The 26,972-nt window shown below is 35.6% G+C and overlaps 5 protein-coding genes and 1 pseudogene across 5 annotated transcripts; 5 read left to right on the top strand and 1 right to left on the bottom strand.

Annotated features, from left to right (window-relative positions):
* Positions 1 to 3,266: 3,266 nt before the first annotated feature.
* Positions 3,267 to 9,907, top strand: LOC108854015 (uncharacterized). The gene is made up of 23 exons (XM_056988320.1): positions 3,267 to 3,471; positions 3,591 to 3,797; positions 3,878 to 3,908; positions 3,994 to 4,175; positions 4,260 to 4,419; positions 4,558 to 4,654; positions 4,736 to 4,905; positions 5,363 to 5,526; positions 5,752 to 5,943; positions 6,029 to 6,118; positions 6,316 to 6,396; positions 6,481 to 6,624; positions 6,770 to 6,852; positions 7,009 to 7,150; positions 7,231 to 7,314; positions 7,882 to 8,043; positions 8,119 to 8,206; positions 8,549 to 8,623; positions 8,759 to 8,825; positions 8,995 to 9,094; positions 9,217 to 9,333; positions 9,425 to 9,481; positions 9,588 to 9,907. Exons 1-23 carry the CDS (start codon positions 3,355 to 3,357, stop codon positions 9,696 to 9,698), a joined length of 2,721 nt encoding a protein of 906 aa, XP_056844300.1. The 5' UTR covers positions 3,267 to 3,354; the 3' UTR covers positions 9,699 to 9,907.
* Positions 9,908 to 10,055: 148 nt separating this feature from the next.
* Positions 10,056 to 14,487, top strand: LOC130497708 (uncharacterized). The gene is made up of 4 exons (XM_056990730.1): positions 10,056 to 10,405; positions 10,756 to 12,337; positions 12,677 to 14,089; positions 14,209 to 14,487. The coding sequence occupies exons 1-4, from the start codon at positions 10,056 to 10,058 to the stop codon at positions 14,485 to 14,487; spliced, it is 3,624 nt and encodes a 1,207-aa protein (XP_056846710.1).
* Positions 14,488 to 14,691: 204 nt separating this feature from the next.
* Positions 14,692 to 15,364, top strand: LOC108855191 (uncharacterized). Its single transcript, XM_018628947.2, has 2 exons — positions 14,692 to 15,026; positions 15,122 to 15,364. The coding sequence occupies exons 1-2, from the start codon at positions 14,773 to 14,775 to the stop codon at positions 15,216 to 15,218; spliced, it is 351 nt and encodes a 116-aa protein (XP_018484449.2). The 5' UTR covers positions 14,692 to 14,772; the 3' UTR covers positions 15,219 to 15,364.
* A 1,601-nt stretch (positions 15,365 to 16,965) lies between these two features.
* LOC108850114 (protein FATTY ACID EXPORT 5) lies at positions 16,966 to 17,869 on the top strand. The gene is made up of 3 exons (XM_018623719.2): positions 16,966 to 17,316; positions 17,404 to 17,491; positions 17,590 to 17,869. The coding sequence occupies exons 1-3, from the start codon at positions 17,115 to 17,117 to the stop codon at positions 17,666 to 17,668; spliced, it is 369 nt and encodes a 122-aa protein (XP_018479221.1). The 5' UTR covers positions 16,966 to 17,114; the 3' UTR covers positions 17,669 to 17,869.
* A 1,877-nt stretch (positions 17,870 to 19,746) lies between these two features.
* Positions 19,747 to 22,095, bottom strand: LOC108848951 (uncharacterized). The gene has a single exon (XM_018622425.2). The coding sequence runs from the start codon at positions 21,908 to 21,910 to the stop codon at positions 19,781 to 19,783; it is 2,130 nt and encodes a 709-aa protein (XP_018477927.2). The 5' UTR covers positions 21,911 to 22,095; the 3' UTR covers positions 19,747 to 19,780.
* A 3,029-nt stretch (positions 22,096 to 25,124) lies between these two features.
* On the top strand, positions 25,125 to 26,432 carry LOC108848961 (putative F-box protein At1g50870; annotated as a pseudogene).
* The last annotated feature ends 540 nt before the right edge of the window (positions 26,433 to 26,972 follow it).

The following is a 26,972-nucleotide window of genomic DNA, read 5'->3' on the forward strand; positions in this document are numbered from 1 at the left end:
CAGCTCAAATGGTCCACTTTGTACGCTTAGGTCCGAAAGCAGCTAGAGTTTGGGTAGATGTTGTGCTCGTAGATGATGCAGAAGTTTGGAGGAAATCAGATGAGATTGAGTGTTTGAAAGATGCACATGGTTCATCAATTTCTTGGCCAATTGATAAATTGGTCATCTTTTAAGCTGCTGTAAGGGTTTTATTTTTTGTTATAACCCTGCATATGTAATTGCTTTGTTGATGATCAGAGTTTATCTCATCTCAGGGAGCAGGGGGAGTGAAGAACTTAAGTCCAGATTAGCTAGTTTTAAGCTAGACTAATGAACTCCATGTATGATATATATTATTTCTTATGACTTTGGTATCAGTTTTCAAACGGCATCAGTAACACTTATGTGTAATGACTTATGTAGTTGGAACTTATTTTATGAATGGATTTGTTTGGATTTGAATTTCTGTTTTGGTGAAACAAATTACGTATTAAACAAATCATAGCTCTTATACACAAAAACAATAGCTAAAAAAAAACGGTTGTCGTTACAAACCATAGCATTCCAAATTACATATAATTTAAACTATCATGATATATTTCGAAGCTATTACACCCTTTTGTATAGCACTTAATAACTACAATTACCAGAATAAGCTTTTGCTATTGTAGAATTCTCTACCATTGCACGAAATATGTATCGTAATTGATTTGTAACAGAAAATAAACGTGCCATAGATTAGTTAATAACATCACCCAGTTAATGCTATTGTAAATCAACATTTCGTAGCATCACAGAAAAACGTTATCCTAGGGGGGATACTTATGATTGCTGTCGTATACATAGCATTTGGTAAAACGCTATCAAACCCCTAACATAGCATAAAACCCGCGCTAACAATAGACATATTTTCTTGTAGTGTAAAATATATTAAATGAGTAATATTCATGTGATTAACAATTTGATATATATCAATCTTTTCTGCAATATTTATTAGCATTTACTTGGGTTTTGGTTTGTTAATTGTCAAGTGTTAACGTGCCATTTGACATGGCGTATGGTCAATCTAACTAATAGAGTACTAGGTATACGAACTAAGTTTTCCGTGGGGTAATCCATACTTATTGTTGCTTTTTATTCATAACTTTTTTAAAGAAAATAAGAATGATAGTTCTGATTAAAATCTAGCTTGTATTTTTTTTTGTAACACCACAACCAGCTTATATATGTGGACAGATCTACGGTTTAGCGAAATATTTTTATTGATTTTTTTTAAATGATCTAAAAATGTATTGAATTGATAACAATAGTGTTGTAAAGTGTCGTTGCAAGTCACCGGACATAGGCTGGTTAAGATTCTTGTTAGGACAAGATATATGATCGCTTGAAAAGAGCTCCGGATGACCTCTTGGTCAGTGCTTGTAGCAACGGCTACGTCTGCACAGTTGTGATTCTTGCGATGATTTCAAATCATATTGATACTAAAACTTATGAAATGTTTTTATATTTATATATTTCATGCGACTTAAAACATAAAGCAATCGATTATGAGGAAAACAGTTTTGGAAAACAATATAGTTAGCAATCGATTATATTTATGTATATAGTTATCAGTTAATCAAGACAGGAAAACAAATATAGTTAGCATCTAAATAGTTTTGGAAAAGTGTTCATGATTATGAGGTTAACAGTTTTAGAAATCGAAATTTTATAACTGTTTAATAATTATATCTTTTATTAAAAAAACTGTTTAATAGTTATATCTATCCAAAAGTGTCCGATTGGTGTAAAGAGTGTTGTTACAATGCAAGCCATTCTAGTTCAAGTTTTATGTGCGAAAGATGATTAACGTCTAGGATTTAGCTACAGCTATTATCAAGATATGGTTTGGAGGAGATAACTTCTTTATTATAAATAAAAATTTAGAATAATTTTCATGGATCCTAAATGATGAACTTTTTGTTAATTTTTTAATACCGGCAATGAGAACAAAACTAACTACAAGCTATGATTAAGTTAGATCTCAAGAAACTACGGGTTGGTCCATTTGTAGGCATAATATGGTTAATTCAGTTTGATTTTTTTTTTGGTTTTAATTTTGTTAAAATAAATCTTATTCGGATTAAATTATAGTTTGTTTCAGGTTATTTTAATTTCAGTTATTTCAGGTTATTTTAATTTCAGTTATTTCAGGTTTTAGAACATACATCTCATTTGCTACTAAATTAGATATGTTTTGGTTGCTTTAGTTTTTATTTTATTTTATTTTTGAGAATATAAAATAAAACGATTTAGAGTTTAGGTTCTATTTATTTAATAAAAATATTAGTTCATTTACTTAATAAAATTCCAGAAAAGCACCCTAACTAAATTGTATTAAGCGTTTTAATACTTAAATTTTTTTGTTACCCAATTCAATATCCAAACTAATTATTTTGCTCATTTTAATATATTACTTTTAAATGTGTGCTTATTTTATTACTCCAACTATTCTTTTCAATCATAAATATTAGTAAGTTTAAAAAAAAATTGTTTTATTTTCCCTAAAATTCAAAAATAAATCTTAAAAATTTTCAATTTTTTTTTAAGTTTTAGGAATAAAAGTAGCTAAATTGTCGATAATCTTAATTTCCACAATATTAGTTTTAGTTTTACTTTTAATTTTAGTTTTAATTTCCAATTTATTTTTTCCACGAAGTTCAGGATTAATTAATTTATTTTATTCATAACCAAGGCTTTCTATTTTTTTAAATTATCCAAAATTCAGTTATTTTTATTCTTAAATCCAAAATAAATTTGATTTTCTAGATATTTTCGAACTTTTTATTTACTTTTTAAAATTTGTTTAAAACTTATTAATATTTTTAATTAAAATGAGCATTGTTTGAATACTAAAATGAGCAAAAATTTAGAGTAAGTGTACTAAAAAGAGAAAAATATTTAGTGAGTACTGGACAAGGTAGATTTTTTTAGGTATTAAAAAAATTAATTAAATTTAGTTGGGGCAATTTTATGGAATTTAGTTTGTTTGGTAATTTACAAAATTTATATCCATTTTGTAGAGGTGGGATGGATCGGATAGAGGTGAGACGGATTGGATATCCATAAAATTTGAAAATATCCAGATCTAGGATTGAGATACTCTCAGACCAACCCAAATCAACCCGGTAGGATTGAGATACTCTCAGACCAACCCAAATCAACCCAATAAGGCTTGGATTGGCTCGATGTGGTCTTGGCCTCTTGGGTTGGATATATCTCAACAAATCCAATTTGACTTTTATGTTAAACGACACCGTAACCGCTTCTTCAATCGGAATCGCAGATCGTCTCCCTATAGACAGACGACAACGACGACGGAGAATCACAAAATCCATGGAGTTCGACTTCCGGAATCGCGACTATGGAGCTGACCATGAATCTCATCTCCTCCCTCGTTCTCGAACTCAGAATCACCCTCTTTCCTCTCCAATCGCTTCTCGTCAACAACAGGTTTATTAGGTTTAGCTTATTTTGTTAACAGCTTTCTTGAAATTTATTTTATTTTATTTTTCTTTTTGTTGAGATTCTTGAATTATAAGACTTGACAGCTTGTTCTATACGATTTGTAGGCGAGAACTGTCAGAGGTAGTAGTGATCTTGACTTCTTTGATCCATTAATGGGATTGAATGCTTCAGCAGAAGAGAAGGTTGAAGAAGAAAAAGATACTTCTCTATCCATTGAAGCGGTGACTCAGGATCTGGCAAGGGAGTGGAAGTCTCTTAAACGAATCTTGATGCAGCACTTCCCTGTCTCCAAAGTCATTTCTTTTTCTCCAGTTACGTTTCTTCTTTGCATAAACTCTTAATGATCATAATAGCTAGAAAGATCACTTACTGTCTTACCCATGTTTTACAGGTGTCTAATGTAATAACGAAAGGTTCCAAAGGTATGTCTTTGTTGTGCCTTTGTAAATAAATCTATTCCAAACTAGTGAATGCATATTATAACAGCTCTTGCTTTGATTTTCTCAGTTGAGACCCCTTCCGCTCAACCACGTTTGGAGGAGACAGGCAGTGAACAGACTTCTCTGGAAGAAACTGCTAAAGTGATGGACCAACAGGAATATCTAGCCAAAGTACGCGAGCTAATTGATGGAATAACTAATGCTTGGCAGGTTGAAGATCGAGTAACATCGTTAAAGTTATCGATAAAGGTTAATTTACTAACTTATGATGTCAAATTCGTATGCAAAAAAAATTGTAAAATGGTAAATTCTATGTTCTGTTCTGTTCTGCAGGTCACAAAACTTCTGATGGACACAACAGTTCTGCAGTTTTATCCTACAGTCTTTGTTGTAGTGACTGACATGCTTGATATGGTTGGGGATATGGTGTGGGAACGGATCAAGGAGAAAGCAGAACATGATGTAGATGGAACACTGATCTGCACTTTATCGAGTATGCATCTCTATTCTAATCCTATACTAAGATCTGAATTCTATTCATTATCACATTCAGTCACATAAGTTTCTAGCACAACATGCAGTCTTCTAGTTGCAGATAATAATTTTTTTCTTGAACCCGTGCTAAAGACAGATAATTTTCAAGCAAGTGATATCTGCCTCGAAGCAAGAGAGACTTGCTATAACTGGTTCTGTAAAGTTGGTTCAGTTCGAGAACTTCTCCCCCGCATGTAAAGCCTCTATCGTTAATAATTGTTCTTACTCACCTTACCATTTTACTTATTTTTTTTGGCTTTGTCGTCTGCCCATAGTTACTTGGAGCTTGCAATTTTACCTTGCTGGCGTTTCCTCGTTAATCAACCCAGAGAAGTTCTGGATCGTTTAGTCATGATGGTGAGAGGTCTTGCGGATCCACTGGCATCTGTGTATTGTCGTCTTTATATGGTGCATCGTATGCAGAAGTTGGGTTTCTGCAATTCAGGTACCCTTATTCTACGTTCTTTCTTTCAATAAAAAATGCCAGGTGGATGAATAGTAGAAGAGTCATAATGGTTTGTAATATGATTAACAAGCTTGGCTTTCTTAATCGAAACGAATACATAATTATAGCCTAGTCACACTTGCTAGCTAGTTATGGAAAAGAATCCAGATTTAGAGAGTGAATGGGGCATGACATGAAGAGAAGATACTAGGGAAGGCTGTTTAACTTGATTATAGCTCAGGGAGATTTTCGTGAACTTTTCATCATAGCTGCATATCTATGGATTTAGTGTATCCTATCCTTTTGATTTTAGCATGCTGATGCATAATCTTAGCCACCTCCAGTTTGAGAACTTTAATTGTAGCCTTTTACATGTCAGTGTTTGGAGTTCTGTAAGCTGTTCTTTTCCTGTTTGAGGAAGACACATAATATCTTATGTTTGACCACGATATAACAGGATATCTAATCAAATGCATCAAGGATATTGAAGACATATTAGCACCTATTTTAGTGGACAAGGACGGGTGTTCCTATATTACAGACGACAAAAAGTTGCTTTTTAATTTGATGGAACCAGCCATTGAGTATATAATGAAATGCCTATTGCTGACTGGACGTCAGGTTAGTAACCGTTCTTGACCAGTTAGTGGCTGAAAGCATTTGCTTGTATTTTCTTCTTGGTGTTTAGAATCCCATTTCCAACATGGTAATAAAACACTTTCATGTGTTTTGAGTTTTCTAGAAATGTCAGATTGCTGGGGAAAAAGTTGCCCATTAGACCTTGTTAATTCTTTCTTTGTTGTATGATAAATTGGTTCTTATCCTAAAAATTTAGTTACTGTACAGGAAAACAATGTGTTGGGCATGCTTGAAGAGCTTGGATTTGGAAAGAATAAATCTCAGTCGTCCGACAACTGTACACACGTGTCCATTCTACTTCACCATCTACTCAAGGAACTTCCATCCGAATTGGTTAGTTCACAAGCTATGGAGATCCTGCATATGATTAAATGCAGCGACGATTGTTCTTTCAGTCAGGTTGTTTCCTCATTTCAGATTTAATAATCTATTCTATCCACTGGGTCTAACCCTTCCTTTTATGCTGTACTGCTTTGTCGAGCAGGTTTTGAATTACAGGTTACTTGGAATCAGGTTGTGTGAAGGGAGATCTCAAGCAGATTTTCTCAGTGCACTCATCAGTGAAGTTATGCAGGTTTTAGTTTTTCCTTTTCCTTTCAACAAAAATTAGGAATCCATCGTTATAGATAAGTTTTCAATCTTTGTGTGCCTGCGCTGTTCATACTTTACATAAATGCTTTGCATAAACATATGTTAACAAAAACTGTGGTAAAGAGAATGGTGGCGTAACTTTCGTAACAAGCTGACATTTAGGTCTGTTTATTGCAACAGGCTGCTTCTCAGTATCAAACGCTGTATGACTACTTGAGAATTATGGACGCATATGTGGACTTGTTGTTGCAGAACAAGATGGTGAGTCTGAAGTGTTAGTTTTCGTACATGAGGATCTCTTATCTCGTCCCTCTAGATTTTAATCATCAGTTTCAACTGTATCAGGAAAATCATCTAGATGCGCTCTTGGATAATATTGTATATCTAGCTCGTGACCAGTTTCTTTCTGAAGAAGAACAAGCGAGTTTGCAATCCATAATTTTGAAGCTGCTGTCCCATTTCGAGGACTTGCAAAAAGTACTTTCTCTGGTAGTACTTTCCTCCCTTTTTCCTTTATCTAATTTCAGGCTTTAAGGAAACAATCCGCAACAACCAATTAGAGCCAACATTGTATCATCCGTTGGGTGATATCATTATTAACTCTCGGTTAATGATTTCTGTGGTCACATTCTAGAATCATTTCATCGAGATCTTGGATCTTATGTCTGGGACTTCAAAGAAAATTGTTAACATGCATCTTCTGAACATGGGTACTAGGTAAGGCCTGTTTGTCACCTAATTCGATTCACCAAGATCCCTTTAAGATATTGGGGATCCTATTTTGAGGGATCTGTAGTTAAGATTCTTTTGCTTAAGTATATTTTCCTTTTCTTTCTTGGTTAAAGCATACTCATTTCTTTGTCCTTGGAATAGGAATGGCTGCATATGTGATTCAACAACCGTGCAATTGCTTTTTGAAGTTTCTCAGGGTCTTTATGATGCTACAGATTTCGTTAACATAAAGGATGATGATAATCGACAGACATCACATTTAATTTCTCGTTTTGTTGAGATGGTACCTAAGTTCCACTTACCAATGAGTACTTCCTCGTTTGTGGTAAGTTGGTTGATTTTGATTTAACTTTTGATGCTTAGGTTGATTATGGGGCAGAAAGAGAACGCCAATTGTTGTTTTTGGCGGAGTGTCGTGGCGCCTTTAGTGGGATACATGAACTTAAGGTCAGCAATCAATTTGTTCTTTTGTACCAGTTTCAAGTATCTGCTATACCTGTGGAGGACCCTGTGTGGTAGTCTTGTGCGTTCTTTTACTTCTTAAAAGAGTTTGATTGTGAACTAATTAGTTAATTGTAGTGCATAGATATTATATAGTCTCGTACGTAACCTTAAATTTGAGGGACAAGTAGCAACGTATCTGCCTTTTGGCGCATAATCCAAATGGTAGGACCTTACGAAATAACAACATTTTATTTATCTGGTGGGCAAGTCACAAAGTTTTAAGGCAGGCATGCAGGAATTTGCAACATAATATGAATTAGGTGAAAGCTCTAGAAACTACCACAAGATCTGATTAGATATCAAATGGTACATTATGAGAAGTGATCATAATTGGAAGAGAGAGTACTTGGAGTATTATATATAAAGTAGCCATAGAGAGTGAACAAGGGCAAGAAATGCTTCATATGTGCTTTTTTCTTGCACTAGCGCTTGGAGCAAATAAAAACTATAAGACGTTTGCTTGGCTTAATGTTGTGATAATTTATACTGTGTTATGGTCATTGGCTGCAGGAGACACTAGTCCGTTCAAGCAACACCTTGGCAGTGAAATCACTAAAAGCAGGAAAGATGCATATCAACTTCGTAAAGTCTTGCCTAGCATTCAGCGAAGTTACCATTCCATCTGTTACAATTCCGACAAAGCAGTTAAATCTTTATCTCGAAACTGCTGAGGTGTGTCTTTTTCTTATTTGTAGCATTTTGCACTCAAAAGTCAAAAGTATGTACGTACTGAAACATGTTTTAAAGGTTGCGCTTTTAGGTGGTTTGATTTCTCATTCGGATGGACTGGTCATATCAGCTGTTGAGTGTCTAGAGGATGTAGCGCCAACAGATGGTGAGTTTGTTTGTCTAGACATGTTTAGTTTAACTACTTCATACTAGATTAACAAGTGAGAAGTAATAGACTAGTCTATGTATTGGAGCCTCCCTAAAACCAGTGACCTGCTTAATTTTGTAGCAAATTGACGATTCTAGGGGACAATGTTAGGCAGAGAGGATTATCGTTGTTCTTAGTCACTCTAATTTCATAGATTTTCTTTTCTTTTTGTCCCATTTTCAGGTCTTCATTAGTTTTTTATTTATTTTTGTAGATAATTCATATGCCTTATCGTTCTGTTAATTGATATGCATATGGTATTTTGGTGGTATAAATATCATATACGTTTGTCTCTATCAGGTTTAAAGTCAATTGATGTGGATAGTATGGCCTCGGTGGTATGCAAATTGTGTAGCCTCTTGGTAATGGTTCCAGGTAAAATCATGTGGAATCTCATGGATTGGTTTTGCTCAAGAATCTAGATATGATTCTTTCACCAAATGGCTTTTGTCTGTCCTTATCTTCAGAGCTTTATAACTGAGTTTTTTTTTTGTAAATTCAATTGGAAAGGTAATCCTGAGAAAGGCGTGATGAAGATCCTTAAGAGCATCTTTTCTGCTACTTGCTCTAGTTCATGGTATGTTTCTCTGAAAGACTATACTTACCTAGATGTACAATATTTGATATGCAAAACGGACATACATTCGCTTCTTTGTCCTATGCTTTTAATGTCTTTTTTTTCTTTCTTTATTACGTTTTAGGCCCCCCTTGTGCCTTTTTGGTTGTAATATTTTGTGATGTTGTAGGGCAATACCGAGATTGAAGGTAAAGATACTTTGTGCTATCATTTCACTGTTGTCGACACTTTCCCAGGATAATCTGCCTTACCGTTCTGCCAATCCAGAGGTATTTATATGCCTCTCCTCATCTTATTTACATGCAAAACATTTGTTGACATGCTGATGGCTGGATCTGAATCTAAACTTATGTTATAGAAAGAGTCTGAGCTGTACTTTTTGTGTTTGTAGATAATTGGAAACGATATATTGTTCTTTGGTGATTCATCATACAAGAATGAACTTGTCTCCTGGGCTCAGCTAGTTGTAGGTGAACTTGTAGAAGCTATTGAGCAAGAATCTTCACAGGTCAGAATCTACTATCACTAGTAGTTAAAAACGGATTCCAAATTTTGTTATGCTCTCTAACCAACTCGAGGTTATATGATATTATTTGCAGATTGCTCGAGGGAACATTGCGCTTGAAGCTTGCAATTACATATCATCAGCGCTAATTGTATTGTTCTTCTCCTAAGTTTTGCAACTTTTTTTCTCATTCCTGAAAAAACTAAAGGTCATTCATTTTAGCTGGGTTGGTGACATACCTTTTTGATGATGTGCAGATGAATGAGAAAGTGTCACAACTTTGCTTAAGACTGCTGGAAACAGCAAAAGTTTGTTTGGGTGAAAAGGACAGGTACCTTGAAGCCACTAAGCAATCACTCCAATTATGATGATTATCATGTGCTTACCGAGTGAATATTATTGATTATGTGCGTGTGTGTGACATTATTGAATTGAACCAGGAAAGGTGATATTTTAATTTTTTTGAAGCTTGTTACGTCTGAGAGGATTAATGTTTTAACCGCGCGTCAATCATGTTTCATATTCAATCACAATTTAATCTTAAAAGGAATCAATATATTATAACGTCTTAAGCCGAGATTTTGGTAAAATTTTTTGTTTGTCAAGCCCTACGTACTTCATGCATGTTATTGCTAGGTACAAAAATTTGATTATCAATGCTTCTTGTAATAAGCCAAAAAGAAAAAGATGAAAAATATCATTACATTACATGGTGACGTGGCTAGATGCTTATCGATGGAGTTGATGATCAGATGATTGGTGCGCTACAAGACATGGAGATGGGTGAACAAGATGACGCTCTGGTGCAGTTACAAGAGTCTAATATAAATGACGAGATATTGGATGAGGCTGTCGATGACTTGCTGGGGGAGGAACTAAAGGAGATGGATGAGAGTATGAGCTCTCGTATTGAGCCTTCTTCTCTCACTGCTGTTAAAGTCAAGATCAAGTCCTCTAAGGGGAGCTCACGACAATTGGTTCCACGGGGAATGCCAATTAGGAAAGCGGAGTTTCTTCGTCGGGGATCTCCACGGAGCTATGGTGTCTCTTCATCGGGAGATAACGAAACTCGCAAGTATAATCGTCAGAGTGGATCGAAGAAACCACGAGCAAGTTCTCACAAGAGTAATGAGTTGGAGGGGTCCAAAAAAAACCCAACAATTCATCCATGAGGACAATCAGTTGGAACTGTCGAGGGATTGGAAGCGACCTCACAGTTCGACGCCTTACGGAGATGTGTCAGAAGCATCACCCAGGACTCGTGTTTCTATCTGAAACGAAGAATAAGAAGCCGCTGTTGCAAAACATTCAGGCTGATTTAGGATTTGATCGTTTATTTACCGTTGAGCCACTTGGTCTCAGCGGAGGTTTAGCTCTTTTTTCTATGGATGAATTTCAAGTTAATGTTTTATTTTCAAATAACAGAATGATTGACATTGAGGCAGTCATTGATGGAATAAAAGTCTTTATGACGTTTGTTTATGGGGATCCTGTATTAGAACGAAGAGATCAAGTTTGGGAACGTCTTACGCGTTTCTCAACAACAAGAACTGGACCTTGGTTTATGATAGGTGATTTCAATGAGATTACAGGTCATAATGAAAAAGAAGGTGGTAGACAGCGTACTGATAGCTCTTTTTTACCTTTCAAGCAAATGCTAAGTGACTGTGGGATGCTCGAATTTCCATACACTGGAGATATGCTCTCATGGGTTGGTAAGAGAGCAGGGAGAGTAACTGTTAGATGTCGACTGGACAGAGCAGTGGGAAACGCCGACTGGCATGAAAAGTTTCCTCATTCGAAGACGAAGTATATGAGATTATGGGGCTCGGATCATCGTCCGATACTTGCTGATATCCTAAAAAAACCAACCAGGAGATCGAGGAAATTTAAGTTTGACAAAAGATGGTTGGACAATGAGGAACTGAGACAAGTTATTTTGGAGGGATGGAAATCACCTGATCTTCCACCTAATGCCTCTATAATGGAGCATATTTCCAGTTGTAGAAAAGCATTGAGCGAGTGGAGGAGACAAAATAATATAAACTCTGCAAAACTGGTGGAAGAGCTTAAGGAAAAAGTGGAAGGTCTATATGCAGATGATAACGCCACAACTGAGGAGATTGCAGCAGCTCTGAAGGAGCTTTCTGATGCTCTTAAGGCAGAAGAAATGTTTTGGAAACAAAAGAGTCGAGTATTTTGGCTAAGGGAAGGAGATCGTAATACGAAATTTTTCCATGCCTTAACGAAACAGAGGAGAGCAAGGAATAAGATCACTCAGCTTCTGGATGGAAATGGAAATACTGTGGAAGATGAAGAAGGATTAGTAGCCATTGCTACTAGTTATTTTAGACAAATCTTTGAGTCTTCTAATCCACAGGATATTGAAGAAGCTCTATCTGAAGTTCCTACGACAATAACGGAGCCAATGAACGAAAGTCTTACCGCACCGGTCACGGAATGGGAGATTAAATTAGCACTCTTTGCTATGCATCCAGAAAAAGCTCCAGGTCCAGATGGGATGACTGCACTGTTTTACCAGAAGTTCTGGGATATAGTAAAGGATGATTTGACCCTTATGGTTAATAAGTTCCTTACTGAAGGGATAATGCCCAATGGACTGAATGAAACTAATATCTGTCTCATCCCAAAGACAACAAAGCCTAATGAGATGACGCAGTTTAGGCCTATTAGCTTGTGTAATGTGAGCTACAAGATTATCTCTAAGGTCCTATGCCAGAGACTTAAGAAAGTGCTCCCAGGATTGATATCAGAAACCCAGTCAGCCTTTGTTGCTGGAAGACAGATTTCTGATAATATTATGATTGCTCAGGAGATGTTCCATGCTCTCAGAACCAAGCCAAGCGGGCGCAACAAAAAAATGGCTATTAAAACAGATATGAGTAAAGCCTATGATAGGATGGAATGGTCATTTATTGAAGCTGTGATGAGGAAGATGGGTTTCTCAGAAACATGGATTACATGGATAATGAGATGTATCACGTCAGTACAATATAAAGTCCTCATGAATGGGCAACCGAGAGGAAACATTATTCCAGGAAGAGGCCTACGCCAAGGAGATCCTTTGTCTCCTTTCATTTTTATTCTATGCACGGAAGCGCTCGTTAGCCTTCTCAATCACGCAGAGAATCAGGGAAAGATAACAGGGATGCGCGTTACCCGCGCGTGTCCATCGGTATCCCACCTGCTATTTGCTGATGATAGCCTTTTCTTCTGTAAGGCGGAGCCCCGTGAATGTGAAGAAGTAATGAAAGTGATCAAGATCTATGGTAAAGCATCAGGACAGTGTATTAACTTTGATAAATCCTCCTTACTCTTTGGTAAGAGGATTAACGCAACCACAAGGCAAGAGATCAAAGATGTGCTTGGAATACAGAATGATGGAGGGATGGGGACTTATTTGGGTATCCCAGAAGATATTAGTGGCTCAAAATGTAAGCTCTTTGCCTTCTTAAAAGACAAACTAATGCATAGAGTGAATGGCTGGACAGGACGCTGGCTCTCGAAAGGAGGAAAGGAGGTATTGATTAAGTCCATTTTGCTTGCTCTTCCGACGTATGTTATGTCTACTTTCATACTCCCATTGGAGATATGTGAAAACATAGCTAGTGCTATTGCCCAATTCTGGTGGAGCTCGAATCCCCCCAAGAGAGGAATACACTGGTCGAAATGGGAGAAAGTCTGCCTACCGAGAGAAGAAGGAGGGATTGGATTTCGCATGATTCATGAGTTCAACCTGGCACTATTGGCAAAACAATTATGGAGACTAACACAAAACCCGGATTCCCTGGTCGCTCGTGTCTTAAGAGGAAGATATTACAGGCTAAGCTCGCCCTTACGAGTAAATTCTGTAAGTAGTCCTTCATATGTTTGGACTAGTATATCTGCTGCGAGGGAGCTTTTGTTGATGGAGATAAGGCAGAAAATACACTCTGGTTATGAGGTTAAGGTATGGGAGGACCCCTGGATTCCATTGAATCCTGCTAGACCAGCTATACCAATAGCACCAGTTATGAATCCAAATATGCGAGTGAGTGATCTTATTGATCAGGAGCTGAAGGTATGGGATGTTAATCTATTGGAACAATATGTCAGACCTGATGACATACCCCTTATAAGGAGTGTAGCCATAAGCACGACTCATAGACCTGACACGTTTTGCTGGAACTTCACAAGACATGGACAATACACGGTCAAGTCTGGATATTGGGTTGCTCAAAATCTAATGAAGGATACAGATGAAAAGCAAATGTTAGAGCCGAGTATAACAAAGCTCCAAGCCTTTGCTTGGAAGATAAAGGCGCCAAAGAAAATTTGTCACTTCCTATGGCAATGTTTAACTGGTCATGTGGCAGTAACGAGAAATCTAGTAAGGAGAAATATGAGATGTGACAATTACTGTCCGAGGTGTGGTGAACCAGAGGAGTCAGTAACACATGCTATTTTCGAATGTCCACCTGCTCTACAAGTTTGGCTACATTCATCGACTCCAACTAATCCTGGCGTTTTTCCAGCATCAAGTATTTACACGAATATGAATTACCTCTTCTGGGAGAAAGATGGTTCACTTGAACCAGAGCTAGACAGGGATCCTTATCCCTGGCTAATTTGGTACATCTGGAAGGCTAGAAATGACAAACTCTTTAGAGGAATCGATAGAGATCCTCTGGAACTAGTTCGATATGCTGAGAGTGAGTGTCAAGCTTGGTTTAATGCCAATGAGATGATACCGCCAGTGGTACAACAGATTACTATACAAGAACCCCAAGTCATAAGCTTGGAAAATATTTGCTTATTGGATGGATCATGGACAGCACTAGCTCAATTTAGTGGATGTGGTTGGGTCTGGTTAGACAGTGGTGGAAAGACGCAACTCATGGGATCACACAACTTTCCCAGAAGAGAATCGGCTCTGCACTCAGAAGTGGAAGCACTGCGGTGGGCGATGGAGAATATGCTTCAACATTCAACATGCCAGAACTTCGGAACAGACTGCAAAGAATTGATCGCAATGATCAAGGAACCTCAGGCTTGGCCAAGTTTTGCTACGGAGTTGGAGAGGATAGAGACACTGATCATATGCTTCCCGGACTTCAAGATTTCTTATGTTCCAAGAGCGCGCAATCGGATTTCTGATTTTTTAGCAAAGACAGCTAGATCCTTCCATAGGAAGTTACTTTTTGTTGGTTGTTCTATTCCGGTCTGGTTACCCAGACCACCTCAAGCTTGAGTAATAGAATAGCCGTTTGCCGTCAAAAAAAAAAAAAAAAAAAAAAAAAACATGGTGACGTGGCTACGTAAGATCGGCTCAAACTCTATCTTCACTAAATTCAGACATGAAACGTAGATCCTATCTTCAACTAGATTTTTTCTGTCTCCAACATTGTCAAGAAAAAAGAAGAATAGAAGTGAGTCCAGAAAATGTGGTGCGCAAGTTATCATCAGCCATTACCTGCTGCCGGTTCCAGCGTCTTGAATCACCACACGAAACAAGCAGAGAGCCTGGGAAGAAAACAAGTGTTCCTTTTCTTATCTTCTTCTCCTTCAACTTCAAGCCTAAGGGGACATCAATGGCAGAACAGTAACTATCCAAAACTTGGGCTCAGATTAAAACCAAAAGCAAGTGTGGTGCCTCCGTCTGAATCTGGTGATATCACCACCTTCCTCCTAGTAAGGTACATACATATATGATATATTTCTGTTGTTCAATGTATTAGTATTTTATTAAGAAATTAAGTAGTTATTTGTGTTGAATTGTTTATTATTGCAGTGTAGCTATGATCTCAATGTATTTGGTAGCGAACTTTGTGGTTCCGTCTTTGCTTTTCAAGTCGCTCCAAGGTGAAGAAGAGGAAGACTCTGATTGAACTTGAAGTTTTTGCTTCTTTTTTTTTTTTAAATTGAAGTTTTTGTTACACATACCCAAAACTTATCGTATTATTATTATTTGAAAACACGCTTAAATGAAATCTTTATAATTTGATTAATTCACTATTTCATATTGTTGATTAAACTATTTTACAATGTTGATGTAGCTTTTATCATTAACTATCATTAAACCGACTGATTTGAAATATGATTTTTTTTTAACGTGTGGATCGATTATTATCGATTAATTATGCTATTACAACGATGAGAATATTACAAAGACGATTATACAGCCGACAATTCTACCATCCTGTGAGAATACACGCCTGACTGCATCACTTTGAGCCGTCCTATGAGATCCATGTTCGATGGTACGCCCTGCACCAAGCTGAAGATCTCATGTAACATGTTTTTCCATAATCTGCATAATTTGGTATTTTCTGGGGTTTGAACCCCAGACCTCCGAATGTAGAAGCAATTGAATCTTTAGTCAAACCACTGGACAATGGGGCTTCCACAATTTGAAATATGATGAGATAAAAGTTTTGATTTAAAGACAATTAAATAAAAGCTCACTAAATCTAATCCACTTTCGTAGACAACTTACTATATTATCCAAAACTATAAAGTAATCATATCACTAAGTCATTATTATATACAATTTTATCATTATTCTTATGACATTATTAACAAATAATATTTACTAAAATATGATTTGATACAACTTATTATATTATAAATTATATTTTTATCATACACTATATATATATATTAAATTTATATAAACTATATAGTTTTATGTCAAATTATGTAATCAATAACTTTATATTGTTGACTAAGAGAGATAACCTAAACAAATGAGACAGAAATATATATATAGATTGAGAGAGAATTACAATCTACTTATATACTTATAATAATAGCTATACGAAAATATATGAATTATATTAATGTCCGTACATGCGTGCAGACGGTCCACCTAGTTAAATATAAATCAGTTCATTTCATCTTATTTTTGCGTTACGTTCTGTATCATCTAATATATTTAGAACAAGATCTAGAATTTATAGAAGTTTAAACATAATCACTCAATATATACAACTAACAATCCCATTTTATTCCACCATATAGCCGTGAACGAATATAAAATAATAATATTTCTGTTTCAAAAAGATGTATGTTTTTGATACATTATTTATATTTCTAATATATTTTCTGTTAATTAATAATGAAACATTGTGAAATTCAAAACATTAATTGAATTTTGTAAAATTTATTAGTTTTAAAATATAGAAAATATTAAAATTACAGAAACTATGTATTTATAACTAATTTTTAATATATTTTATTAAAAAGCAATTTAAAAATATGTATCATTTTGAAACAAAGAAAGTAGAATTTAAAGAGATTTTTGACAATTTATAACTAGTGTATTTAGGGATTTGTGACAATTTATTTATTATTAAGTGACTTTTGAGGTTAAAGCGAAAAGAACTTAACATTCTATTAAGACCACGTTTACTTGATGATCTAATGAATTAAAATAGTTGATAATAGATTCTAAAGTTGGATTTAGTTCATGATAAACTATATGTAATAAAGAAGCTTATCTTATCTGATTATTGAACCTATTAAAACATTCCTTAATCACATTAAAAATATGATTAAGAATGAGGGCATAATGGTAAATTCGAGACATCATGAGATCTGAATAAGTGGGGAGTTGTTGAATATTATTCCTACTTCTAGAGATCCGTTGACGAAGAAAACGCCGAAGCGGACTTCTTCCACGCGCTATCCACCACCACACTCCCTTCGTTATAAAATCTCCATTGGTCGTTCGGACAAAAGAAACCAAACCACCTCCGCAACATTCCACATCAAGAAGAAGAAAGATGCACGATTTCTGCTTCACTATCCCGTACGGGATGCTCCTGATGGTCGGGGGATCTATGGGTTATTTCAAGAAAGGAAGCATCGCATCTCTCGCTGGAGGCGCAGGCACCGGATTCCTCGTCCTTCTCGCTGGTTACATCACCCTTAAGGCTTTCGAGAAGAAGAAGAAGTCTCCTGTTTTCGCTGTCGTTCTCCAGACAGGTTTGCAGTAACTCTCAACCCTGTTTGGTCGTGTTCCCATTTGAGAGATCTCGAGATCTTACGTGTGGTTTTTGTTTCTTGATACAGTTATTTCAGCTGGTCTCACATTCGTCATGGGACAACGGTACTTGAAAACTCAGAAGATCATGCCGGCTGGTTTGGTTTCTGGGATCAGGTCATTTTCTAGACAAAAACACATTACATTCATTAGCTGTGAGTAATTGTTAAGTACGGTTATAATCTGACAAAATCATGTGTCTTTGTATTTTGCAGTGGTCTCATGACATGTTTCTACCTGTACAAGATTGCAACTGGTGGCAACCACATACCAACAACAACGAAAGCTGAATGATTGTTATGCACTCTGGTTTTAGATATGGTATCCTCCACTTGTTGAGATTAAGTATATGAATTTTTCGATTTAATACACTATGTATGGTAAAGGTTTGTGTATCTTGGTCTTTAGGTGGACATGTTTTGTTTTCTGCATCTGAGATTATAGTTTCCAATGTAACCATGACTAGCTTTTAATAGATGTAATTTTCTTGGTTCATATATGATTTACTCTTCGTTTGAGGATGAAGCCTTCCTTCTCTGGAATAAACTATGATCTCATAACTGATTAGAAAAGATACCAAGCCAGTCTTCAAAAGATATTAAAGTCAAAAAGATCACAAATGTATGGTTCAACCTGGTGTTTCACCACTAGAGACATGGTGAGGCTATCATCTTTTTCATCACTGTCTGATGAAATCTGTGTCTGACAAGGACCTATGTTATTCTCATCGTCCACAGTCCTCACAAACTCGCTTGCCTCTCTTAGAACCTGAACCTCACAAACACCATAGGTATCATCGTCACCTTGGTGGTAATGGTTCAGCTGGTTCAACATCTCGATTCTTCTCTCGTAAGTAACATTACTGAAATTCTGGAAACAATCTCCTCACCATTAGTAGTACATTGGTGTAGCCTAAAAAGAAGGGATGTACAATGTCAAATCATCAATATGCTTACTGTAACCGGTCTAAACTGCATCCTTGTAAGGTTATTCTGATTATAGAGTGAGATTGGTTAAACGGTAGGAAGTGTCTTTTAAATTTATTTTTTATTTATGTATAGAAAAATTACCGATCATGTTTTATTTAGATTTTAAAGATAAATCTATAAAATAAGTAAATTTTTGTGATCTCATTTTTTCTCTCTCTTTAATCACTGTTCATCTTCCTCCCTTTTGCTCTTAGAAAACCAGATCTAGGGTTCCTTAGCTCGCCGACTTCGGTGGCTTATATAGCACCGGAGTCGGGTTCCTTTTTGTGTATATTCGGCTTTTTGTTTTGCTCTGTTTTCATCTTGGTTTTGTTGGATTAAGTTACGGCCTCTCCGAAATATCCTTTGGCTTCGGTGTTCCGGCTTTTCTCCACTTGACAAACGATGATGGCCTATGGCTCTCAGATCTTCTCTTTGAAACTAACTGGGCTTGGAAATGGTGGTTTGTAGTGGTTTGGTTGTGCTTTTATTTTTCAGATCTGGCGGCCCTGCTTGTGTTTGGGGCTTTGGCATGATGACCGATCTAGCTCTGTCCTCCTTGTTTCCTGATTGTGTTGGTTGTGGGTGTGAATCCGGCGATTCTGGTTCCCTTGCTCGTGGAAGTTTCGACCTAAAACGGATATGCTAACCTGAGGAGAGCTTTCTTAGTCTCCTCCCCTTTGCCGTTGGTGTCTTCCCATACATGCTTTCTGACCTTGGCTTCTTCTTGCTACTGTTGCCGGTGCGAGCTTGTGTTTATCAGAGTTTCCGATGTGTTCAGTGGCCCCCCAAAGTCTGTGCTTTATTATTTGGAAGGTTCTTCCAGAGATTGTTGGTCACCGGAACTATCATTGCGGCCTCGCTGGAAAGGTATCTCTGGGACGAGGGTTAAGCAAATGTTCTGGTCCTATTCCATGTTCTTAATCTCTGTTTGTTTCATTCCTTTGTTGTTCTTTGGTCATTTGCCTTCCTTAAAGTCTTGGTTCAGTTTTTTAGATTGTATTTGAAGCATAGGTTTGTGCAGCTCTGTTGTTTTCCTCTGTTCTATTTCTTAAGTCTCCCAGTGTTGGGCTGTAGTCTCAGGAGATATAGATGTTCCTCTGTTCTATTTCTTAAGTTTCCCAGTGTTGGGCTGTAGTCTCAGGAGATATAGATGTTATCTTCCTGCTTAGTATCCTGGTTGTATGGTTTCAGGCTGAAGTTTCTAATCAAGTATTGTTCAGTGAAAAAAAAAAAAAAGTAAATTTTTGTAAAAGTTTTGTTTTCTATTATAAAATATTTTTTAAAACTTTTACAGTTCTAACGGACCAACCGATCATCCACAAACAATCTGATAAGGTTCCCTACATGTGCAAAAGGGTTTTAAAAAATCACACCAAAATAATGATATAGTGTGACATTGTTTTGTTTCGTCCTGAAAGTTTCAGACACAAACTAGCTAAGAAGAAGCTTCAATTTTGATCTTGAGTCCTCTGGTGTACCGTTCTCTGATCTTCCCCAAAGTCTTCTCTACCTCCATGATACGTGCCTCTAACTTCAACTCTTTCTCCTTTACCGCAAGATTCCTCTGTCTAAGCCTTTCAAGAATATCTTCTCTTCTTTTCTCATTGCATCTCTTCTTTTCACTTTCTTCATGAAGCAAACATTCAGCTTTCTTGGCCTCATCAAAGATCATACTCTTCTTCCCTAAAGTAGCTCCTCCATTCACATCAACATCATCATCATCACAAACTTGCCTTGCCTTTTGTTGTATGTTGCTTGCACTGTCATTATACTCTATTTTCACTGAAGCAAGCTTTTGACAAGACCCTGAATCATCATCACTATCCATCACCTGAAACTTTCTTCTTCTTTTTCCAAGCGGCTCAGAAGCATCTTCTCCAGCTTTCTCTGCATCACTATACTTCCTCCTAGATCTAATTTGAGCAATGGTCATGTTATCATCATCTTCTTCTTCTTCATCCATATAACTCTCCTCATCATCCTCATGACCTCCCTTCATCTTCCAACTTGAAGATACCATACTGTTCACCAACTCACCTATCTTATCTTTGTTTGCTAATAACCTACGCATACTAGATCTTGTCCGTGTTGCAGGAAAGCCTTCTTCCAGATCCTGAACCACTTGGCTTAAAGGCAATACCTTGGGAGATACTTCATCATCATCAAATACATTCCTTGCATTCAAAGTTTCAGTTGTTTCTTTCTGCATCTCTGAAAATGATTTCACCCACCAGTCTCTGTATTTTGTAGTAACAGAACCTGAAGCAAGTCTAGAAGGCATATACAGCTTCAAACCATCAAGAGGCTTGTTGTAATCCTCACATGCCTCCTTTTCTGTGAATTCTCCATGACGAGTAACCAAACCAGGAAGATCCTGGGACAAACCGAACTGCATTGCCACTCGGTTCGGATAGTAACTCTCCACAAAACCATCTCCAACAAGCTGAGAAACTCTCACACACCTAGCAAAAGAAGCAAACTCATCACCAAGACTCTTACCAACAGTCACCCACTTAGCTTCTTCCACGTAAACCCCAAGTGGGTTCCAGTTCTTCAAAGGCTTAGTGTATGGACGCCACTCGAAATCATCAAACCTTAACCTCACATTCTTATGTCTTTGCTGAAGACTGTCCCACTGAGCTATTCTTGGCTCACCTTTAGGTATCTCTTTAGCTTTTGGTCTTAAGTTCTTGAACCTCTCCCAAGTCCATACTTGAACTAACTTCAACAAAGACTTGAGATTGAGATTGAGTTCGCCATCACACTCTCCTCCTCTACCAAAGCCACTGATTAGACCCAAGTCTCTGTATACACTTGCAAGAACAGGAGGAGCAAGAGCAATCCTTTCGCCTCTAGCTAAACGAACAGCGATGGGAAGAACACGTTTGGAGATAGAGCGACGAGTAGTTCTCTCAGGGAAAACGTATAAGGAAAGCCACAAGACAAGGAAAGCTTCATGTTCCAGATCACCTCTACCCATGAAGCTCGAAGTCCATCTCTCTTCCTTCACCCCAACACCCCTCTCCTTCTTCTCTTCCCATGCTTTCTCCAGCTTCTCCACCTCAGAGCTGTGTTGTACAGAGTCCAAAACAGGGGAACCCAAAACAGAGAATCCAAGAAGAACCATCACATCCTCTAACGTTACCGTTGCTTCACCCCAAGGGAAGACGAAAGAGTTAGTTTGAGGACACCATTTCTGAGAAACAGAGAGGAGCAGAGAAGGGTTCTTGGTGATGTTGTAAGTAGACGCCTTGATGGCTTCAAAGATGCCAGCTTTTCTCCAAGTGGGTTCGTGCAAAGCTTCCATCTTTCCAACCCAAGAGACGAAACGACGCTCTGCAACCCAAAACCCAGAGACAGATCTTCGTGAAGACAAGCGCTCTAGCAGCTCTTCCGAAGGAGGTGAAACAGAGGGACGTTGACGGGGAAGCTCTGCTACGGCTACAGAAGAGGTAACAATGGGTTTTAGGAAGTGGGTTTTGAGAAAGGTGTGACCTTTCTCAGAAAACATGACTTCTTCTCTCTCTTCAGTGATGTGATGTGAATGAGATGATGTGTTCGCCATGGAGAAGAGGAAGAAGGAAAGTTAGGGATTTGGAAAGTCAAGAAGTGATCAGTTTTGCTATGAATGGCAAAAGAAAGAAGCAAATGCATAGGCAGAGCAAAATGGTGGGAGTGAACGTAACACTTGCTTTTTTCGGCAAACAAGCAAGCAAATGCTAATTTCTTCTTTACTCGATAAATTGAAATGTTGACTGTACTAATTACAAACAAAAGTATTAACTGTCGTATAATTTTGGTTTTAAAACTTTTAGTTTTTAATGTTCATGTAGATTTTAAGTTAGATTTTCTGCAAAATATTTTTTTTGAGTTTATATGACATATAAACTCTTCCTGTATCTATTACTCTTCTGCATAAGGATTATACAAGTTCATCTAGTATTTAATAAAATATGTTGAAGAATTTTTTTTTTTTGAGTTTATTAATTTATATGGAATTTCAAAAATCTCATTTATAATTTTTTTTTCATGTAAAATTAGTCAGATCTCTATATAATTTGTTTCATCTCTTGTTTTTGTTGAAGCTATACAACTGCAATCAAGAAAATAGTTTTATGTAGAATTATTTTTTTTTTGAATGAATGTTAAATTTTATTCATCAAAAAAGTTTTTTTACATCAAGTGTAGACATTTTTAAACTTCTTTTCTATTCTTCAAAAACATTCAAATAAAAAGAAATTATAAAAACTCAAGTTCTAGTTTGAAACCAGAACCGGAGACTCCCTTCCATTCTTTTTCGCCTTCTCAAACTCAATGAACTAAGCTTGTTCTTCACCTCCTTATCAACAAGCTTCTTCAGAATCGGAATAGGTTTCAGCTTCTCCCCATGTCTTATACCATTTCTCTCTCTCCAGATCAAATAGACAGCCACTTGAACAGAGTATCTAATGCAAAAAGAACTTATCTTCCCCAAAGAACTGTCTGACATCAACTCCACAATTCCAGTCCATGACGTTGTATACTCTCGAAGAATCCCATAAGCTAAATGACTCCAAATCTGGAAAGAGTAAGAACATTCAAAAAATAAATGATATCTAGACTCCATTGCATTCTTGCACAGCACACAAGTCATGTCTACACTATGTAGAATTATTATTAATTAATAATCTTAAATTGTAAATTTCAAGAAAATAATTGAATTTGGTAATAACTGAATTTGTTAAATCAACAATAATTTAAGTTACTGAAAAGTATAATCAGAAAAAATATGTTGTACGAAATTTAATTCTATTAATTTAAAACAAATATAGTAAAAATTTGTATTGAAAAAGTAAACTGTAAACCATCATTTTAAAGACAAACGTGAGTGTTTTCACTATTTTTTTCTACAGATTTTACTTGCATTGTATTTATAAGATTGATGTTTTAGACCTTTCACGCATATTAGAAAAAATCAGTACATTGTTTTATTTATTAATTTTGCATCTTTTCAGTTAGTATAAAATCTTATTAGTTAACATTGGTTTAGGTTTATGCAAAATCATGATCAGTTAACACATCAGTAGATGATCTTTTCTAATAAAACATTAGCACTTTTAATAAGTTATGTCGTTAGTAGATTAAAACCACTAAATGTCTAATTATACTGAGATAGTGTAACTGTGTAAGTACTAATACTATATTCTAAGGACTTCATAACTTATCAATATATACAAGAATAAAAATCTTGAAGCTTTTTCATTATGGATGAACAGACGAGTACTTTATTTCTTTTGGTTAATGGAGTTTTTCTTTTCCCGAATACAATTGAATTCGTAATATGTATAATATTCTAGTATTAGTTCATTTGAATTTAAATAATAATAATAATTTAGTTTATGTTTTTCTTAATCTTTAATTGAAAATCTTAATATCTCGTAAATAACAAAAAAATATATTACTCTAGTTTCAAAAAAAATAATTTAATAATAATGTTTCAACAAATATATTTCTGTAGAATTATATATATATATATATATATATTGACAATGTTAAATTGCAAGCTTCAAAAAAACAACTGAATTTATTAAATTAATATTTATTTTTAAGTTACTGAAAATTTATATTCACATTTAATATATTATATACTGTTGTTACTTTATTTTCTTAAAGTGTGAAAAGTTAATTTTATATTTTGAGATAAGTAGAGTAATTTTTGCATTGGAAAGACAAACCACCACTTCAAAACCAAATTAACTGAAAATCGAACTTTCTGTTTGGTACAGTTCGGCAAGATTGAGTCAGTTAAAAATCTCAGCCCTACCCACATATGTTGGTCCAAGCAAAATTATATTTGCATTGTACTATTTAGAATCAGTTCCTAGCTTCACCAATACTGATTATATCCTTACACATTCAATAACCAATAATGTGGTTTAATGTAAAATATATTATACCATACATAACAAAAATACATAATTTCAACATTTATATATGTAATTTATTCTGCGCAAGGTGCCAATTATTACCTAGTATAGTAGTATAACTATATGTAAAATATATAATATAATTAATATACATAATTTATTTTATTAAGTTTATCTTCATACTTCAAATGTTGATTTTAGTAAAAAAATAAAAAAGATAATTTTTACTTTCTTCTTGACAATTTTTGTGTGATAATATTTAGTTATTTAGTAATATTATGGATTGCTACTTTTTCTTATTTTTATCCTCTAAAACTATTATTAATATTAACTTAATATATTTACTGTATTATATTTAATAGTAAAATAAATAATAAAAATATTCATTTAAATTCGAAATATTTTCATGTTATATTAAAGGCGAAATCTAATCATATAAAATAAAATTCATATAATATTATCAAATATAAATATATTTATGGTTTTTTGGTATAAAACTGAATAAACCAAAAACCACGGTATATAAAACCGAACTAAACCAAAATAAATATGATTTGATATAGTAGTTATTTTTTATAAATCGAAATATTGAAAAATCTAATAAACCAAACCGGTATCCGGATTGAACCCTCACAGAACCCAAACCTAGTCTAGTCTCAAAAATTTCTCGGTTACTTATATACGAGAACAATACCTATAAAAATTCGGGAATGCAAAGTCAACCATAAATAATACCAAAAAAATCTAGAAAACAAAACTGAAAGCGAAATATTTTCTAAGAGATAAACGGAAAGGTATATCTTTGACAAATCCTATACTAATACCATTTACTTTTATTTACTTTCCTATATACTTTTATTTGCTATAAAACTCTATAATACATATTATTTACTTTGATAAAAACAGAAAGCGTAGAGAGGGAACAGATTAGGGTTCGAGCGATAATGGATCAGCAAGAAGAAACAACCGAACAAATCAACAAAAAAAGAAGAATACAATCAACATTATCTTTTCCTCTCGATCTCATCTCAGAGATACTCTCAAAGCTGCCTGCAAAATCTGTTGGCAGGTTTCGTTGTGTTTCAAAGCTCTGGTCATCAATCACTACCGATCCATACTTCAAAAAAGATGCCAAGTCTTCTTGTCACCTTCAAAAAAGGTGACAGAGTGTTTGTTTTCTCGATTCCGCAAGACCGTCAGTCTTCAAACGAGCCTCATACAATTCCTTCTCAGCCTGTTCACAGTTATAATATGACATACCCAAAATCACGTCGCTTCATGCCTGAGGTATCTGTCCACGGCTTGATCTGCTGCTTTCGAGGAGCAAAGAAACACGTATTCTGGAACCCTACAACGAGAAAGTTGTACACCCTAACCAAAATCGAAAAAAGCTGGAAGTATGCAAGATTCTTATTGGGATATGATCCAACTGATGCTAAATACAAAGTTTTGTGCATTCGTTTTGATGAAACCACTGACGAGGGTTCTGTTTTAACATTGGGATCAGCTCAAGAATCATCGCGAAGGATCAAAACCAACCATAAGCATTGTGTTAACCCTTATCCTGCCCACCAATGCACTAACGGCTTTATTTATTATATAGCATATACTGACAAGACGGATAGAATTGGGTTCTTAATGAGCTTTGATGTCAGATCTGAAAAGTTCTATATCATAAAATTTCCGTGAAATGATATAGGGGACTGCGGTCTTGTCATATCTCAGGGAATGTTGGCTTGTCTTAGAAGTAATCGTACAGGTCATAGCATGACATTGTGGATTTTACAGGATGCAGAGAAACATGTTTGGTCTCCTAAAAACTATCTTGCGCCTTTTCATTACTATAATCAGGGTTTGAACCAAGTTTGCAACTTAATTGGTATCACGGATGCAGGCGAGATTGTTTATGTACCAGAAAGGTGTTCCAAATCGTTTTATGTTATATATTATGATTCGAAGAGAAACAAGTTCCACAGAGTTGAGTATAAAGGAATCGCAGACGATGAATCAAGGCTCAAGAATGGACTTGTTAAACGTCGTCTGTATAATATCCCTATTCTCTCCAATCACATAGAGAGTCTCATGTCTCTTTAACACTTGGAACAATTTCTTTCTTTTTTCTAATCTCCTGTAGAATGTTGCTTACTTTATGCAATTTCTTATTATTATTTATTTTCTTATCATGCCTTCTCAATTAAATTGTAATCTGGATGGTTTTTTTCCTCATAATATCATAAAGGTTCTTTTACGTACGATGTTTTTTTTTAGATGATTTTTTAATCTTAAAAGTGAAAAACTGAAAGGACTGCGTACGATGTTGTAATCGCTATTATAATAAACCTTTGTTAATGTTATAAGGGATTAGCCCAAAGACATGGATTTTTACACTTCACTGATTGGTGTTGACAGTGTTTACAAAGACATGAGTCTCTCTATGTGATTCAAGATAGTAAGGTCACCATCCAAACGTCTTTTTCCAAGTCCATTCTTGAGCCTTAACTCGTCTGTCTTCGATTGCTTAAATGTTATGACCTTGTTGACATGATTTGTAATCTACAGTGGCGAATCTAGAACAAAATTCAACTGGGTGCATTGTTGTTATAAAACTAAAAAGATGACGCAAGGAAGAATCGAACTAAAATTATTATGGGTGCACAGCCCAATTTTTACCATCTCATCCAGCTAAGTTTTAATAATTCTATATACAAAAACTACATATTA

This window comes from Raphanus sativus, chromosome 1 (assembly GCF_000801105.2).
Source record: "Raphanus sativus cultivar WK10039 chromosome 1, ASM80110v3, whole genome shotgun sequence".
Lineage (NCBI taxonomy): Eukaryota > Viridiplantae > Streptophyta > Magnoliopsida > Brassicales > Brassicaceae > Raphanus > Raphanus sativus.